A 20,020-nucleotide genomic window follows, 5' to 3' on the forward strand; every position below is an offset into this window, starting at 1 on the left:
TCTCCTCTCATCACACACTCATCCGCCACACGCCCTCTCACCTATCGCCCTGTCTTCTCCTCCTCGTCCTCTCTCTTTCTCTCTCCACACACTCACGTCTCGCCGGAGTCCTGCCCGCTCACACTCTCTCTCACATGCGCGCACACACGCTAGCGTCCGGTGTGTGATGAAGGGGTGATTTTGCTGGATGCAGAGACGGGGAGGGAGAGGGAGGGAGAGAGGGAGGAGAAAAGGAGGAAGAGGGGGATATGTGGCGGTAGTTTTGAGGAAGGGAGGGGAAGACGATTTGGGGTTGGGCCAGTAAGGAAAAAGCTCACACTTACTCATTCACACCCATTCGTTCACAGTGACAGTGTGTCCCACAGACAGCAGTATTGAAACGGCTCCCCATTCTGACAACACAGACATAGGCTACAAACACTATGCAGCCGACTGCAGCATGCTCATTGACCAGAACAGATACGACTGCGACTACATTAAGCTCCGCCTCCTGCTTGATGTGATTGGTTGGAGCCAAACCAGAGTGGTATGCTTTTCTCTCTCTCTCTCTCTCTCTTTGATGTCCGATGAGGGACTTGTGGTTGGTTGATTAAATGATTGTGTATTAGACTGCTTGGAAACAGTACTGATAGACCGATATATCGGCCAGAATGTCTACATGCTACAGAAAGCCCTGATGGTGCACTAATGGATGTGAATGTGCAAGATGCATTTTAAAGTTGGCATGAAACAGAAGTTTCATTGTGACATATATGACATGTGCGAGTCGGGGGTCGGGGTGGGAAGGGAAGGGGTGGAACGGGAAAGAGAGAAGAGAAGAGAAGAGAAGAGAAGAGAAGAGAAGAGAAGAGAAGAGAAGAGAAGAGAAGAGAAGAGAAGAGAAGAGAAGAGAAGAGAAGAGAAGAGAAGAGAAGAGAAGAGAAGAGAAGAGAAGAGAAGAGAAGAGAAGAGGAGGAGAGGAGAGGAGAGGAGAAGAGGAGTAATGTCATTGCGTGAGAGAGAGGAAGTTATTTTAATTAAACATTAGAAAAAAATAATGATGTGCACAGATAAATAATTTAAAATAAATACTGCAATATTCCATAAAAAATAAGAATTGTCAGCTTTAATTTGATGGCGTCTTTTATGGGTGCAGAAATAGACATTCGGTTTGAAATTGGATTTTCAAAAGCAGCTTAATCTAAACCAGCCTGTCCAAAATTCTCCTTATCAATGGCTCATGACAGAATATCATGACTGAATATGACCAAATGACCAAACTGCACTTTCGCAAACACATTCTAGGTGCTCAAATTGTATGATAGGTGCTCAAATTGGATGATATTTGGCCATTTCGAGATTATTGGTCTATTACCAAAATGGGTTTCCTTCCCATCAAGTAATTTGTATGCTCTACCAACAGAATTGTCAATGGATAATATATCATTTCAAACAAACACAGCCATAATATTAATAATAATAATATTTATAATCATTAATATGAACTGTATTAATGTTGATTTAAATAATTTGAGTCAACTCTGGTTGAGAACCACTGCTGCAGTGAAATATGTAATATAACTAGGCCTACATTATTTAGTAATATAATGTGCATGGCAGCAAAGAAAGGAAGGAAGGAAGGAAGGAAGGAAGGAAGGAAGGAAGGAAGGATCACTAATAGATATTTGCCATTCAAATAACGAAGCATGCTAGACACACTAGTCCAGACCACTGCAGTGGTAACAATCTGTACTAATATAATGAATTCATACAGGCATTTGCTGCAGTCTGCTTTACTCTTACACATACACAGACTGCATTAAAGGTGTGTTTATAGAAGAGGAAGGCAAACAGAGCCCAAACACAGACAGAAAGACACACACACACACACACACACACACACACAAACAGGGAGCGCCTAGGTGTGGTAGTTTTGTTCTCTCTCAGTGGTTTTAAAAGGTCTGTAATTTCAATCAAACATTGTATAAATATGCTTCAAGTCTTCTATTATAATTATGAACATACAAGTGTGCACGGGACACTACTGAAACAAACTATAACTTAAAACAAGTCTTGTTTCCTTAAGTTCGTTACTTTGTGTTTCACAGACGTATCTTGTCATTTCAATTCGGTTTGAATCGAACACGTCTGTGTAAATAACAAATTACCTTCTTTTTGCGGTTAACTCAGCCATCCTCTGATAAATCTAATCCTGCCTAGATAGAAATGTCTGTCGTTTCACAACCTCATCTATTCTGTTGAATCCTGTAATGAAAGCTAAGTTTCTCATTGTGTGCAAATCTTCTGACTGCCTGGTGCACCTTCATTGTGAATTTAAACCACACTGACAAAACATACAATTTGGTGGTTCACACACGGCTGGCATCCCATCTGACATGAAAATTAAATCAATAAGAAGAGTCAAAAACTGCATCCAACCATCAGACACTTACATTTTAGAGAAAAACCACTTGAATCAGTACATGAATTGACAGGCATCCAATGTTAATAATTATAACTCAAACAGAGCACAGTGATTCTAAACTGGTTTTCAACAAGGTATCATACTAAAGCAAACAAAAATGCCCTTAAAAACAAACGCTAAATTGTACTAACACTTCTAAGAACTGAATAGGCCCAACAATATGCAAACATTTTTACAACACTATGACAGAGACTGAATATGATATGACATTTTTGGTATCTAAACACCACTAGAATTTTGTGGTCACACAAAACATTGTGATTCACCTCGTACTGTAGCTGGTTAGTTTGGATCATTGTTTATCGAAGTCTATAATGAAGACTTTTTAAAAATCCCTATGGAAAACATGAATTGGAAAATCAAGGTACGCCTGTGTTTTCTCCATCCATTTAGAAGGTGATAGGACTATTTATTTTGTTATCCTAACAATGCGCAATGATATGGTTAGTTTAACACTAGCAGGTAATTATATGCATTTTGCATTAGATTCTCTCTTCAGTTTGCAGACCCCATCCACCAGACCACCAGTTGAGAACCACTGGTTCAGAAAACTAAGCTGATTTATATGCCCCACACACACACACACACACACACACACACACACAAACAAACAAACAAAAGTATTAACACACATGGTCTTCAGTTGGACTAAGAGAAAAAACACAATATACACAAAATTCTCACATTGGCTGCATCTTTTTAGCTGCTTTATTCTCTCTCTCTCTCTCTCTCTCTGTCTGTCTGTCTGATGGAGGGAGTCAGAGGGGTGTTCTGCACTGGAGGTTGACTGTCAGTAATGAGCTTCCTCAGGTGTGGCAGGAGGGGAGGATGGTGGATGCCAAAGGGAAGATGACTGAAGATCAGGAATGAGGGATTGATGCATAGAGAGAGATTGAGAGGTTGAATCGCAGAAAGGTTGGGCAGAGGTCAAACATGCCACATTTACTATTAACTTAAAAAAGTGTGTAGTGCAAGCGCGCACAAACACACACATAGACAGATATAAACTGGCCCAGTACACTGTCACAAGTTAGTAGCCAGAACACGTTTCTCCAAGCAAGCAGCTCCAAACCTGTACTAGCTCAGGGTGGATCAGAGTCTTCTGTATCTCTCTCACATACACACACACTACATACAGACTGTATGAGAGGAATGGGGTGAATGTCAGTGAAACAGAAAGAAGCAGTTTAGATATTAGATTTTAAAACGCAACACCTTCAGTTCATAGACTCTGAATTGAGTTTCCATACATAATTGTGGCAAATGTGGCAAATTTTATTGTATTTGTCGCATCCCAAGTATTTGTAAACCGTAGATAGCAATGAGACAATTGAAACTCACCAGTTACTGTTACACAAATAGGCTACTTTAATATCATTAACTTAGCAAATATTAGGAAATATCATGGACACATGACAGCTCATTTTACAAATGTAACATTGTCCTGTATGCAAAATGTGTCAATTAAAAGATTGGTACAATTAAATATTTAGTCTTTGCATATAGCATCAATCTTTAACGTACAGTACCCTTTAACATGCATTCAAGCCAGTTGAGGTTCGACGTGGCCGAGAATGCTTATTCAGATAATTAAAAGCAAAACAGTTATTTGTTTCAGAGTTCAATATCATCAAATTGATTTTTTTTTTTTTTCAGAGACAGATGCAGATATAACCTAAACATTTTACTTCTGTATTTAACATTTTTAAATGGTCTACATTAGCTTAACTAATGCTTATTATTACATAACAATTCTAAAATTCAGTTAGAGTTTTTTTGGGGATTCAACCCTCTTTATTTTCCTAATTTGTTTGAGATAAAATTATATTACATATTAATAAATTGTATTTATTAAAAATATTTTATTTACAAGTCATGTTTATGATTTGTATTTGTCATTTAGCCAATAGGACAGCTTCTGACCAATAAAAAAGTCATTTTATGACTTTTTTTTTAGATGGGCCTACAAAAAACACATATAGTGTATCATTGTTACAGATCAGCCAGGCTCTCACACCAGCCAATCACAGCGCACTCCTTCACCTGAGTTCTAATCACACACACCTGTACCTCATCATCACCACCACTATAAAGACACACTCTTCACCTCAGTTCACTGTCCGGTCTCGTTCATTCGAAGAGGACTACTAATTCTGTTATCGCTAACCTTGATTCTCTAACGACTATCTATACTCCAGCGTCTCCATTGTCTTCATCTCCATTGTCTCCAGCGTCTCCATCTCCATTGTCTCCATCTCCAGCGTCTTCAGTGTTCTTTGTTCCAGTCATCCATCTCACCCACGATCTGTCTCCATACCTGTAAGAAGAACCATTCCACTCATCGCCACTCATCAAGTATCTTTGTTCACTTACCTGCACTCTGTCTCCGCTCATTGTTGTCAATAAACTCCTGTTAACTTCATTATCCATCTCGAGTCTGCTTCCGTAACAAAAGACCGGACCGTCTACAGAAAGATAACATCATGTGCACATCAGAACCGATCCCGGAAGGTCCAGTTCCCATCACACTAGCCGTCACCACTTCTTCGACGATCGCGATCGCCAGTCCCATGGCTAAACCAGCGCCCTACTCTGGCTCGGTGGAGGACTGCAGCGGATTCCTATTGCAGTGTTCGCTGACCCTGGAGATGCAGCCACATCTCTATACCACCGATCGGCTCTATACCACCGACTCACACACCGAACCCAGTCCCTGACAGATTTAATTGAACATTTCCACGGCGTCTTCGGCAAGCCCGTGGGAGATTCGTCAGTAGGTGAGCTGCTTTATCATCTCCGTCAAGGGAAAATGTCAATTTATGATTATTCACTCAAGTTTAGGACCCTCGCAGCTGCTAGCGGTTTGAATGAGCGCTCTTTCCTCACCACCTACCAGCAGGGATTAGATCCCAGAGTGCGGCTGCATCTCGCTGCATGCGATGACTCCATCGGACTCAAACGCTTCATCTAACTATCTACCCGTGTCACCAATCGTATGCAGTCGTGTCTCGAAGAGCACCTGGGTCAAGCACCATCCTACTCCCTCCGCCAGCCTCAGCACTCCAGAACCAGGTTATGAACCAATGCAGATCGACACTACACGGCTTCAGTGATGTCTTCTGCCCTAAAAGAGCCTCTCTGCTGCCTCCACATCGGCCATGGGACTGCGCCATCGACCTGATGCCGGGTGAACCAGTGTCCCACGGGAAAATTTATCCCTTATCACTCCCCGAACAGAAGGCCATGGAGGAGTATGTAGAAGAGGCCCTCCAACAAGGCTACATCCGCCCTTCTACGTCCCCTGCTGCTTCGAGTTTCTTCTTAATGGCCAAAAAGGACAGAGCCTTGTATTGATTACCGCTCCCTGAACAAGATAACCATCAAATTCCGCTATCCTCTTCTCCTTGTCCCAGCTGCATTAGAACACCTCCGTGGAGCCAAGGCGTTCACAAAGTTGAACCTCCGCAACGCATACAACCTCATCTGGATACGTGAGGGGGACGAGTGGAAGACTGCCTTTGTGACCGCTACTGGACACTCGTATCTCGTACTGTATCTCGGCATGCCGTATGGTCTGGTAAACGCCCCCCCTCCGTATTCCAGGACTTCATGCATGAGGTGCTCCGGGAGTATCTCCATCGATTTGTCCTTGTCTACATAGATGACATCCTCATCTACTCCCAGAGCATGGCCAACCATCGCCACCACGTTGCGGAGGTGCTGAAACGCCTGAGGGAATTCAACCTGTTCCTCAAGTCTGAGAAATGCTCCTTCCACCAACCCTCAGTGCAGTTCCTTGGTTACCACATCAGTGACACAGGTATCCAGATGGAAGAGGGGAAGGTGGAAACCATTAAGAACTGGCCCACACCATACACCATCAAAGAACTCCAGCGTTTCCTTGGCTTCGCCAATTTCTACCGACGGTTCATCCATGGCTACAGCGCCATCACCAATCCTCTCACCAGCCTCCTTAAAACAAGCCCAAGTCTCTATCCTGGTCACCATCTGCCAACAAAGCCTTTCAACATCTGAAGGAGAAATTCACCAGTGCACCGCTCCTCATCCACCCAGACCCTGAGAAACCCTTAATCGTGGAAGTGGATGCCTCCATTTACAATGTCGGCAATAGAGAACTCCTCGCCATCAAGCTGGCCTTGGAAAAATGGAGGCATTGGTTGGAGGGTGCTCAACACTCCTTCACTGTTATAACCGACCACAAGAACCTGCAGTATCTAAAGGAAGCTAAGAGACTTAACCCCCGTCAGGCACGTTGGGCCTTATTCTTTACCCGATTTAACTTTTCCATTTCCTATCGTCCAGGCTCTAAGAATGTGAAGGCTGACGCTCTTTCCTGTCTGTATGCTCCAGAAGAGGTCAGTGAAGAGCCTGAATCCATCCTCCCAACTGAAATAATCGTGAGTCCTGTCCAATGGTCTGAAGATTGCATCACCTCCTCCAATGCCTCCAACGCTACTCCGTCGGGCTGTCCCCCCCGATGTCAGTGTGTCACCAGAGCACGACGCACACCCCTGATTCACTTGGGCACTATCCACCCAGGGGTCAATAACACCCTCTCGCTGCTAAAAGATCGCTTCTGGTAGCCTAACATAGCCTCGCCACCTACCAACTGGCAAACTTCTCCCAGCCTCCGACGGTAGTACATGCATCCTGGTAAAAAATTATCGATTCTCCAAATCCTGTCGGCTTCTTCCCCTCAAAGGACTCCCCACAGCAATGGAAACAGCAGAACTCCTCTTCAACCACATCTTTAGATATTACGGAATTCCTGAAGACATCATGTCTGACCGTGGACCACAATTCATCTCCAAGGTATGGAAAGCATTCTTCTCCCTCCTAGGTGTGACCTTAGGTCTCTCATCCGGATACCATCCGCAGTCGAACAGACAGGCCGAGCGGAAGATCCAAGAGATTGGTCGCTTCCTATGAACCTTCTGCAATGGCCACCAGAACTCTTGGAACCAGTTCCTAGGCTGGGCCAAGTATGCCCAAAGCTCCCTCTGCCAACCAACTTATGGACTCACTCCCTTCCAGTGCGTACTCGGTTACCAGCCACCTCTGTTCCCGTGGTCTGGGGAACCATCCGACGTTCCAACGGTCGATTGCTGGTTCCGAGAGAGTGAGAGGGTCTGGGACGCAGCTCACCATCAGCTCCAACAGGCAGTGCACAGGCGCAGTATGACAGCCGACCTTAGACGCTCCGAGACTCCTTCCTTCCAACCAGGTCAGAAGATCTGGCTGTCAACCCTGGACATCAGAATGCGCCTGCCCTGCAAAAAACTCAGTCCGAGATTTATTGGCCCCTTCACCATCATCAGGCAGATCACGTACCTCCTCCAACTCCCAGCACATTACAGAATTCATCCAGCTTTCCATGTTTTCACTCCTCAAACAGTGCCTTAACGGGAGCAACACCACAAACATGGAAGCTGCTAGGCTAATTCTTTCATGAGACACAACATTTATTTGCGTTAAAGCCCCATTTCTTGGCAAAAAGTGTTTCCAAACAAATTTTGGAACATTTGAAGTACTGATATAGAATTTATACGCTAAAGTTAACCAGAAAAGGATTGTCGACACTTGAGAAATTTTATAGATAAATGGCACTTCAATTAGCTAGATCGATAAACATTTTGAAGCACTAAACCTTTTTCTGAAAAAAAATAAAATAAATCCTTGGATGGAAACCTGGCTATTGACGTCTATCTGCAAATGCACGTTCATAATGGTGTCTATATTAAAACATATCACAACAAAAACCTACAATCTTATTGCAAATACAATGTGAGGTGTGTGTATCCGTGGAAGCTGTAGTCTACACGCTCTAGTTGTCTTCCTCTCCTGTCATTCTCTGGAGAGCAGAACTTGCTAACACACAGCTGGGCCTGCAGTGTGTCCTGCCAGCCCTGTAATTCAGCTCAGGTGAGACTGTGATGGGGTTGGTCGGGTTCGAGCTGCATGCATCTTTATGAGCGCAGTAATGCAATGATAACTTCTCAGTTCAACATTAACATCAGCTGCTTCAGCACTGAGAGTCTGTTGACTCTGCTAAAGAAAGACGTCTTTCTACCGTCTGTCATATGACCGGTTTCTGGCCTCCAGGCTCCACTAACCACATACAGTGCATTAGGTTTCATCTCGGCTCAGTAAAAACAGAGTGAATGACTGAAAACTAGGCTAATGTTCGACCTGAACACACACCACTGCACACATGGCTGCGCCGCAAATTGACAGTTCACATGTGCGTGAGTTTGCGTTCATCTGAGAGCATGTACACACGTGCATTTGTGGCTGTTTGATCATCTGTGTGTTTACCCAGCAGGAGAGGTCAGTACAACAAACTAAACAATGTCAGTTTATAAGCGGATTACGGCTCTCACCAGCCCCCCTGTGCGAGCAGGAGATGGCGCAGTCCAGCAGCTAAATGGCACCCACAATTTCACAACAAAACCACAATGACAGAAAAGCAACCATGAACTACGTTGGCCCTGCTGAATTGGAAGACAAATCAGCATAGGCAGCACTTAAGAGTGCCAGGAAATATGCCTGCTTCATCCCTCTCTCTCTCACACACACACACACACACTACACACACACACACTATCGTCAAACATCAGTGTGCCACACCGGACAATTAAAAACTCTAGCAACTAGTGATGTCCGGTCACAAACATGCCACCCTTTTGAACAGACTCTCTTTAGTGATTCAGTTGAACCGACTCACAAAGCATTTGTATCTTATTTTATATTAAAGAGGGATATTTGCCTATTTGGATATTAGTCCATCTCAAGTGGTCCCAAAAAGTTTGTAAAGTTGGGTGCTTGACCTTTTTTTATGTATTAGTATTGCAAAAGCACAGTAAGATGGCTGCTGTGGTTAAACCAAGTAAAACAAAGAAGTGGTTTTCCAATACAAATACATAGAGGCGATCAATCAATCAATAAAAAAAAATAAAACAAATAGGACAATTAAAATAAAAAATGGTCCTTTAAATGAGCATAATTTTTATACCATAAAAAAAAAAAAAATTCACACAGCTACCATCCATTTGTCACAAACTTCATTCTCATGACAATTAAAAAAGTCTTAGACAATAATCAGAAATCACAAATTTTACAATAAAAATTAAATATAAAAATGTCACATGGGGACTCAGTCTTAACTAAAAAGAGTTGAAACAATTGACAAAGAATTTGAACAGGTTCCATGAAATGAACCATCCAAATTAATCAATTTGCTAAAATGAATCAGATTTCCAAATGATTCCAATAACTGAATGCAGGTCAAGCCTTAAAGTCACCCTGTAGTCAATACTTTTATCCCTTAAAACTCATCTTTGATCACCAAAATGACATATTTAAGCGTTTTTTTCCTTGAATGCCTTAAAATAGCTTGAAAGTAACTCTACACCCTTGCCTTATTTAGTATACGTGGTTTTATGAATATGCAAATTAGCCCCGACTCCACTAACTCACACCAGCTCAGAGATCCACTCGTTAATGATCACAGGATTGGTTAGTATCAAGATAGTTTGTGACGTCAGACACACCAGTAATTTTAAACAGCGTTTTTGATACTGTCTTTGGTTCACTGCAGTTTTAAGAAGAAAATACTCAGCATTGGTGTTGACTTATGAATTTGCACAAGGTTTGTCTTAAAGCATATTAAATTCTGGTCTTTTAATGGTACTTTTATGATGCTTATTTGTAATTTTTGGAGCTTGACAGCAACAATGTAAACAAATATTCAGGATAAAATGATAAGGATTGGAAAAGCCATATTGTTCGAGCACTAATCTGAATATTCACTATATATGTCCCCTCAATGTCTATGCAAGTTATGGCCCTCAGTATAAATCAACATCTACTTTATATGCAATAGAGCAGCATGAATATTCTGCTAAAAATGTCCACTTGTGTTCCACTGAAGAAAGAAAATTATTAGAATGAAATACCGGTGAACAAATGATGAAAGAATTCAAATTTTTCAGTGAACTAACCCTTTAATAAGCACTAGTGTAGATTATTCATTGATTATGACTTTTTCATTTCATTCAGTGCAGTAATACGGTCACTCAGGGTGACGCCGTCAGCCGTGTGGTATTATCGGTGTCATCTAAAGAAAGGCTCTCGTCTAATTGGATGGAATAGAGGATTCAAACCGACATGATGATGCCGAAATTGGTACGAAGCCAACATTGATTTTCATTTATTGCGCTAATGGCTCATTTTGATTTAGGCCATAACTCTGACTCTCTTGGAAAGATGAGAAGAGATCTCGTTCATTGAGGCCAGACAGGCCAAAAACAGCAGCATTAACCTGATGAGAGGGGAGTTGATTGGACTGGCTGATAATTGCAGCACATTACAGTGTGTGTTTATGAGAAGTGTTGTTGATCTGTGAAGAGCAGAGGTGGTTACGGTCATGTCATACATGTTCATGCTACTCATGATTACTGCCATCATCAATGTCATCATCATCATCATCATCATCCTCATCATCATCATCATCATCATCATCATCTTCTATCTAAACAGCTCAATGACACCTCAACACCTTCAGCATTCCAGGAACCATTGGGTGGCAGATGTGACTAGCTAATGACCATTTTCTATAAGACAAACTTCCTCTAGAGGGCGCTAGGCGGCTCAGAAAGCTGAATCATTAAGCTAAAAAGCATAATTATTCAAATCTATTAATTAGAATGATTTTTCACTGAAGAACAAATTAAAATTTCCCTATAAAATGATACAAATCCACATCAAGTAATCACTGTTGGGTCCAGTGTTGAGAAAAGTAACAGGTACCATGTGACATCACTTGAATTTAAACCTGAACAATAACATTCATTCATCATTCACACAAACTTCTAGGGTCATAGGGCTGGAGCCTATTCCAGTTTCTATCCCAGTTTTAGAGAAAAGCACCCTGGACAGATGGACAGTCCATCACAGCGAATATTGACATAGAGGAACTTTAATAGCCACTGAACTTAAAAAAATAAAATAAAATGTGGCTATAGTGAAAGCAGATCAGCCAGATGCATTGTGGGTAAAAGGAAGAGGCTAAAGCTCTTACCTTAGTGTGAAGTTTCAACAGCTGTTTTTCATCCAGGTGGGTCTGTGTGTACACTCGCCTCTTGTAGCGAAACTGCCAAAACGAAAAAACACAGCATGGATTAGCCTTAAAGCACTGTTAATATCACAATCTTTATTCTCTCTAACATTGTTCAGTTATAGCCATGTTTGCTGAAACTGTTAAGTGGAAGAAGACAAACTGTGCTAGAGTGTGAACTGCTGTAATCATAACTGTGAGCTGCTACAACATCTGCACATCTACATTACAGCTGCACTCAGGATCAGTCCTCTAATAGAAAACCTGCTGTGAGTCAGCAAACTGCATATTCAGGCAAAACATGAGGAGGAACATGACAGCAGAGTCTTTTAAAACACGCACGGTTGAGAAAATGACAACATAAAAACAGATAAATTACTTTAATGTCTCTATGTCTTCCATATTATTGTAAAAAAATAATAAAAAAATTAACAAATTCAAGGTAATTAATCAGATTTCCTGTGGGTCAAGGAAGATGTACAAAATTTGAAAGATTATTAGTGAATTAAGACTTCAGTCTGTTACTCACACAAAGCTATAATAAGACTTCAATATACAGTGATATAGTCATATCGAACACTTGTACTTGTATGGAGTTTTTAGGTAAATAAAGGGTTGATGAAGGTCAGCCAGTAGAAATTAAATAATTATATACAATTATATAAAATTTAATAATATTTTTCTTACAATATTATAAAAAACATGTAGAAATAATACAGGCTCTTTTAATTTGATATCTGAAAGAAAATCTAAAATTTTCCCATGAGAAGTCTTTGTCCATTTGTCCAAATGACCATTACTAAAAAATCTGAATAAAACTATTGCCCAATATCAATCATTATAAAACGGTTAGTTCCAGTCCTTGATTCTGATTGGTCAATAGCGGTGTTTCATTTATGATAAAACACGGTTATGAACGCTTCACCCAACGTTATATGTATCACTACACAACACCCCTAGCAACCACTCTTAGCAACTTAAACATATGTTCTCATTGATATTGTTCATTGAAGCTTATAGAGTAGAGTATTGTGAGAGATCGAGTAAGTGAGTGTACCTGCATTTACAGTAGATATAGCACTTTCCTTCAGGTCAGTCCTATATTCATAATAAAAAATCAGTTTGAATGTCCACAGTGATATCTTGTCCTTTTAACAGTTAAGGGGTTTTCCCGTGCCCTGACACGCTATCATTTGTCAGTTGCGTCCATAGGTTGCATAGGTCTTGCTTTTCCATGTTCACAAGTTTCAGTCCTTTCAGTATAAAAGTAGCAGTGACTTTTGTATTTAGTGACTTTTGAAAACAAATGTATTTTCTAAATTGAATAAGCTAGTTCAGGCAAGAATTTAAAAAGTTACTGTAATTATATAGGCCTATTAGTTAATAACAATTCAAGCTTGAAGAAATTAAATCTTGAACTTATAAGTATATTTTACTTAGAATTGTTTATGTTTACAATCAATGATTTTTGAGAAAGTGCCAAAGTAAAACAAAAAAACACTGTTTTCTAGTTGTATTTACAGTTTTATCGCTTTTGTTGTTAGGTTCAGTAACTTGCTGCTTTGTGACATCTGGAGTTCATTTTCTACTCAAAATGTCCCATTCATACTCAAAAACTATCCACTGATTGTTACTGTTATAGTGTATTGTGGTCTCTGTGTTCAGTTGAGTACTTCCTTTATTGTGTAGATATATTGTCTTACAAAGTGTAACAAGAAATCTACTGTGTTTTTTTTTTTTTACTTAAATGTTTCCAAGTAAACCATACGCTTTAAAAGCATGACTTCTAGTGCTACATTGTTTGAGTAAATTTTACAAACAAAGAGTGAGTAAAATGTACTTGAAACAGAGAATTGCAAAGTAAGCTTCAAAAAAGTAAGTAGAAGTTACTCAACAAACTGTAACTTGCCAAGCTAAGTTTACTTATTATCTTTGTTAATCTTACGTAACTAGGTTAAGTAGATTTTACTCAATTCTATACATGTGAAATGTACTTTAAAGTATAAAAGCAATAACTTGCAAAAGTTAACATTTTCCTTTTTTAATTTTTTTTTCAGTCTAGCAGCAGTTATTGTTGAAAGGAATGCACAGGCTTTGGGGATGAAAGGTGAAGTCTGTCATTTTTATACCACAAGTGGCACCAAATAAGCAAAAATCACTAAAATAATGACTGCTTCGACAGCCCTAAACTCACATCATTGGTTGAGCCGAAAGTTTTACATGTCGCAAAAGTTTATCAGCTAAAGAAATAGAGCAAAAAGTTGAAAGTGCCACTGTGCCACTTTTATATTCTTTATGAATTCAACTTACAAATGTTGTATTTACAATTGTCTCTGCATCATTAACTTAGGAGAAAGTATTTTCGAAACCATCAAAACAATTACACACTTCGCTCTTAAAGGGATGGTTCACCCAAAAATGTAAAAGTCTGTCATCATTTACTCATCCTCGTGTCAATGCAAACGTGCAACTATTTTGTCTTGGAAAAAAGGATGTTGATCACTCTTTTCTATGCAATTACAATGAATGAATGAATGGAGACCGGAGCTTTCAGAACGTAAAGGTCAAAAAGGCACCATGAGAGTAGACCATATAATGTTTATGCTATATTTCCATGACTTCTGAAGTCATGTGCCAAAATAAAATAAAATAAAAATTTATTTAATTCAATGTTTTCACATTTTTTCAGTGAATAACTGGGCGAACATCTGGATTTCAGTGAATGACGACTTAAATTTCAATCTGTAGGTCATACAGATTTGAGGGCAAGTAAAAAACTAACTGATAGTAGTCAGTAACTGATAGAAAGCAATCCTCTTGAGTTATGAGGTGAAAGGAAAAAAAACCCAGCATTTCTACCATGACAACAAAAGCAAAGTTTAAGAAACTCAGAGGCAGACTGGAAACTCAAAGTAATGTATCGCTGTCAAACTCAAGGCCATTAACAAACGCCTCAGGAACAACCAAGTCAAAATGTCATGATCAAACAGAAAACATGTCAAAAGCTAACAAACAACAAGAGTGAATAGATCTTACACGCACAGAACTCACCACAGGATCTCGCTGCTGCGCTACGCGTCTCTCTGGCTGTGGGCAGTAGCAGTACAAGCGAGCCGACACTATAATTCTCAGCACTACCCAAAATTCTTCTGTCCTGCACCTCAGCGCCATCAATCCCAAAGCATGACACCAACTACAACACCATAGTGCAAAACATCACTGCATGGACCTTCTGCTGTGTAATGATGGTGCCTGAACCATATGAAGCATGCCAACGCTCAGCCAGGAGCAATGACAGCACAATAAACGATTGCGGACCGCTCACGTGCAGCGGGTTGCATTGGGAAATGATGAAACGCACACATACACACAAACACAACGCCTCCCCTTCTGTTTACGCACGTGGTATATCACTCATGGTTGGGAGTTTTGCTTTTTACCAGTCTACAGCTGTGACGAACAGTATCGTCAGTGACATCAATTTTGTGTTTTGCAAAGTTTGCTTCAGTATTTGTATAATTTTTCCACATGTTTCTGTGGTATACTGGAAAACAACGACAAGCATTTCACAAGTTTTAAAGGCTTTTATTAGCAAAAATATTCAATATATGCACAGAGTCACTATTTACAGTGTTAACCCTTGTTCTTCATCAGCTTCTGGGCCAAATCCTGACTGATGGTTAAAGTTGCAGTCGGCAAGTCTGGCAGATTGAGGGGACTTAGCCAAAATGTTTAATGTTTACAACTCTCATGCCCCTCCCCCACTACCACCGAGCACTCTCCCATCGAGTTTGTGTTCGTCAGTGCGTGTGCACCAGATTTTTTCTGTGAACGCGCCCGTCTCATCAGCATCAATCAACACCATGGAGTACTCGGAGGTAGGCCTCCTTTGGACCTCCTAGCTCTGGTTCTTAACCAAGGAATTGGAAGCTTGTTAGTAGATTTTCTCTCCGTCATCACGCTTCATACAATCCAACACACCTGTAAACTTCAGGCGTGTGCATGTAATATTGTAACGTGCGAGAGGGGGGAGGGGGGATCTGTGGCGTGTGCACGAACTGTGATTGACAGTCAAATCTCACACAGCCCTGCGCTGATTGGACCAGAAGCGGTGGATTTTTGCAAAACAACTAACAGGCTCTAGGTGGAGGTAGAAGTGCAGGTTTTTTTCTAAAACCGGCTGATTTATGTTGTTCTGTTGGAGCATAGTGTCGGTTTCAGTGAATATGATTAAAAAAAATCTTGCCGGCTGCAGCTTTAAGGGATTTTGCTTGTCCACTCGCTTTTTGAGGACTGACCACAGGTTCTCTGATTAAGATCCAGGGAGGTGCTTGGCGCGGATCCAAAATTTCAGGGGCCATTTACACAACACCGTTTTCAACTAAAATCTGAAAACTTTTTATGCGCTTTGGCCGTTCATTTACATGACAACGCCGTTTTGGTGGCCGGGGGGTGAGAACTTTTTGAATTTGAAGATCAAGGTAAATTGTATTTAATAAATTGTGTCTTCCTGGAAACATGCAAGCATGTAACTTCTGTTGCTTCTGAAGGGAAGTAAAAAAAATTTTATTTTTTTTATGTGCGTAAACAAAATAAGAAAAATTAGGATATCTTCATCCTGATTCCTGTTCAAAAGTTTTCTTAATGCATCGTGTTTCCTTCTGGAGCACCAGTGAATGTTTGAACCTATTTAAATAGTTGTGTCTATTTAATCTAATTGTCTTCAGTGTGAAAAGATCTCAAAATCCTACAGTCACTGCTGGAAAGGGTTCAAATATGAAAAAGATGCTGGAAAACTGAAGAATTTTCAGGACCTGAATGATTTTTCTGAAGAACATTGGGCAGTTTAACTGCTCAGGACAAACAAGGGACTCAAGAACAACCATCACAAAACAAAACAAAAAAAAACAGTTGTGGATCATCCAGGTAACGACACACAGTATTAAGAATCAAGGGTGTGTAAACTTTTGAACAGGGTTATTTTTTATAAATTTAGCTTTTTTTGTCTTGTGGACTATATGTAAACATATTTTATGTAAAATATCTTATTCAGGACCATACTAAATAAAAAATAACATGCATTTTGTATGTTCCCTCTTATTTTGTTCAAATAATTAACATTTTGCAGATTCTGCAAGGGGTGTGTAAACTTTTGAGCACGACTGTAATCAAATATTTTCTGATAGGCTGTAATTTGTGTGGACTGGAGATTACTTGAAATTGGAAACTTACTTGATGTTAGTTTGACATAAGTTTACTTAAGTCTACATTATTTTAAATCAAATTTATATACAGTATAATCACAATAATAAAATGTTTATTTTATATAGTGCATTGCAACAACTCAAAGTCACTTTACAAGATGAAATAGATATAGCCAATGGATGGATGGATGGATGGATGGATGGATGGATGGACAGATATTAGTGATGCACAGATGTGAAAATTGTGGCCGATACCGATAACCGATATTAATTTTGCTGTTATGGCCGATACCAATATTTACAGATGTCGATATATCTCTGTATAGAAAACACATTTTTATGATAATCAAATAAAAATCTATTTTCCAAAACACACATGCATTATATTGCATTGCATATAATGTGTGCTGGTCAACTTGTCTAAAATTAAGAAACCCCTAGAAAACAGTATAAAAAAAAAAAACATAGGAACATTGTGTATAGGATAGGCTACTTAATTTATTATTCCAATATACAAATATGATACTAAAAAATAGCACAGGGAAAAGGGCTTCTATTTGTGACGTGCTGTCTTTGCGTTTGAACATTGCACATTTTAAACAGGACACGCATTAACTGAATAAATGTTAGCCAATACAAACATATTTATAGAAAACAGTTGACAATGAATAGACAGGAGTCCAATAATAGCATAACAAATCACACAAATAATAACAAGTAGGCTATAAGACGAATCCGACATATGGGCTGCGTTAACAGTAAAACGTCCGTCATTTAACGAATTTTAAAAACACGGATGGATAATACAAAATGCTTTCTGACATTTTGACAGAAAAAAAACAAGCAAGAACAAAATTTAAACTTAGCCCGTCAATTTTTCATTTTACAATGATCTTCTCTCTCTGTGTCCGTGTTTGTGAGAGAGAGAGCTCGCGCAGCACTGATACAATGGTAGCCTACTTTTTAATCCATAAGTAACGAACTCGCTAGTTTTCATACAAAATAAATATGTAACATAATTAGGTAGGCTACTTTAGTTATTATTAACACAATAACGTAACACATGAAGGCTACGTTTCTCAACACTGAGAATGAATAAATAAACGCCTGTTTCTCCACTCACGCTTATCAGTAATCCACAAATCACACGTACTGTCACTTTTGAGAAAAATCAAATTCGAACGGGTATCAAATATCAAGCAATATATTCAAATATCTACGAGTCAAAAAACGATCAGTCAAAAATGAAGAGGAAAAAAACATAAGTCGCACTGGACTGCGTTAACAATGTTACGGACGGGACAGTTCTCCATTATGGACGTGAGCGCTCTGAAAGCGGCACTAAAGACTGCTTTAAAACTTTCACAGAGACCTCAAACAGAAAGCACAAAGCCTGTCTTTAAATTTAATTTCGTTTTGTATTAATTGTATCTTAATTTTGATCAATGTTTCATCGACCAATTGCCTGGATTTAATAAATAAGAAGTAAATATAGTAGAAAATATTTAATCAGGACACGGAGACGACGGCGCGTGAACCTGGAGCAAGTCTCATAAATGAACCGAAACCTACCTGCCTCACAGACCTGAGACATATATAGAAAGCTTGAAATGTCTATTTTTAAACAGAACAATTCAAAACGAAAGAAAACAGACTGTTCTCTGCTTATGTCATCTGTATGAAATGTGTATTTCTCTCAGGCGCGTTCACTACTGCAAAGATCGCAAGTCAGCATCGTCAACTTCATCTTCAACTTCACACATCAAATATCGGCCTGTTCACATCGGCCATATTTTGACATCGGAACGATACGATGTGTAAAAAAAATGACCATATCGGCCGATATTATATCGGCGGCCGATATATCGTGCACCACTAACAGATATATATAAAACAATAGAACGATTGATGGATGGATGGATAGATTGAATGACAGATAGACAAAACAATATAATATCTAAAGATAGATATTATAGTTACTAGTGGTCGACCGATATATCGCCAAGGCCGATATATCGGCCGATATTTGGCATTTTTGAAATATCGGCATCGGCCGATAAGTTTTTCTGATTGGCCGATGTGTTGAAAGCGGGACTTTTATTTTGACGGCGCTCCGGACTTTTATTTTGACGGGCGGCGCTGAGAACACCAGCGCCAGAAGAGAACGGCAACGGCAGCTCCTCAGATGATGTCAGATCAAACAGCGCTCACTCACATTCTCCGTCTTCATTAATTTACGATCTCTGTCAGTCATATCTAATACTTTGTTAGACAGAACTGGTAAACAAAGTAAGTAAATGGTAACTTATGCGAAGTAAGTAAAGTAAAGCGTTTGCTTTTATATTATTTGTTACAGAAAAGGCAAACAATCAGGCTAAAATACTTTCTCATTTGCACATATCTCTGAATATCTAATAAACATTTAATTTCACAAACCTTGCAGATTTAATTGAATCCAGCTGTGATATCTTGTGAAGTGTGCATTACTGTCTGCGAGTGACGGTCGGTCCGTGCGAAGTGAGTGAATGCGAACAGAAGATCAGCTTCACAGGAGACGCGATCAAAAATCCTTCATTTTAAAATATGCTGATATATAACCAGTTGCCAACTGTGTCATATTCATATCGTTTTCACTGTGCTGTATGTAAAATTAGCGTTACCTTGTCTTTATTTGAAAAAATATGATTACCAGCACGAAATTACCAGATTACTGAGAGCCCTGTTACAGTGTTTACATACTTTTTATTCACATATTCATATATTTCTAAACAATTACTTTGTGAAAAATACTGTAATAGGATTGCAAATTTAAGAAGTTGCCATCTAAAGTATAAAAGCATGTTTATTTTAAAAATTTGTTTTATAATTTATTTATAATTTATTAAATATTGATTAAAATAAATATATATACAAATATCGGCTTTATATCGGCCATCGGCCACCCTGCTCTCTAAGATATCGGTATCGGCATCGGCCATCAAAAAACCAATATCGGTCGACCACTAATAGTTACTATTGCATCACACCTGCATAGTGCTGTGCTTCCTGACTGCAGAGGATTTGTAGGTTATGTCAGTACATCTATAACACAATCAAACATATTCAGAGGCTTATTTAGATGTGTGTCTTTAACTGATGGCAAACGGGTTGAGACATTAATTCATGCTTGTCATGGTTTATGGCACCTAGGAGACATTTGTAATAAATTTAGTGCAG

General features: G+C 39.5%; 1 protein-coding gene across 3 annotated transcripts in view; it reads right to left on the reverse strand.

The window, feature by feature from the left end:
• Positions 1 to 20,020, reverse strand: part of shank3a (SH3 and multiple ankyrin repeat domains 3a) — a 301,560-nt gene that overhangs the window by 158,456 nt on the left and 123,084 nt on the right. For all 3 annotated transcript variants that reach the window (XM_084123575.1, XM_084123574.1, XM_084123573.1), the window contains exon 4: positions 11,565 to 11,636. In XM_084123575.1, the coding sequence (XP_083979701.1) occupies positions 11,565 to 11,636 (72 nt within the window). The remainder of the gene's footprint in view (positions 1 to 11,564; positions 11,637 to 20,020) is intronic.

Source organism: Abramis brama (genome assembly GCF_963993115.1).
Source record: "Abramis brama genome assembly, chromosome: 9".
NCBI lineage: Eukaryota > Metazoa > Chordata > Actinopteri > Cypriniformes > Leuciscidae > Abramis > Abramis brama.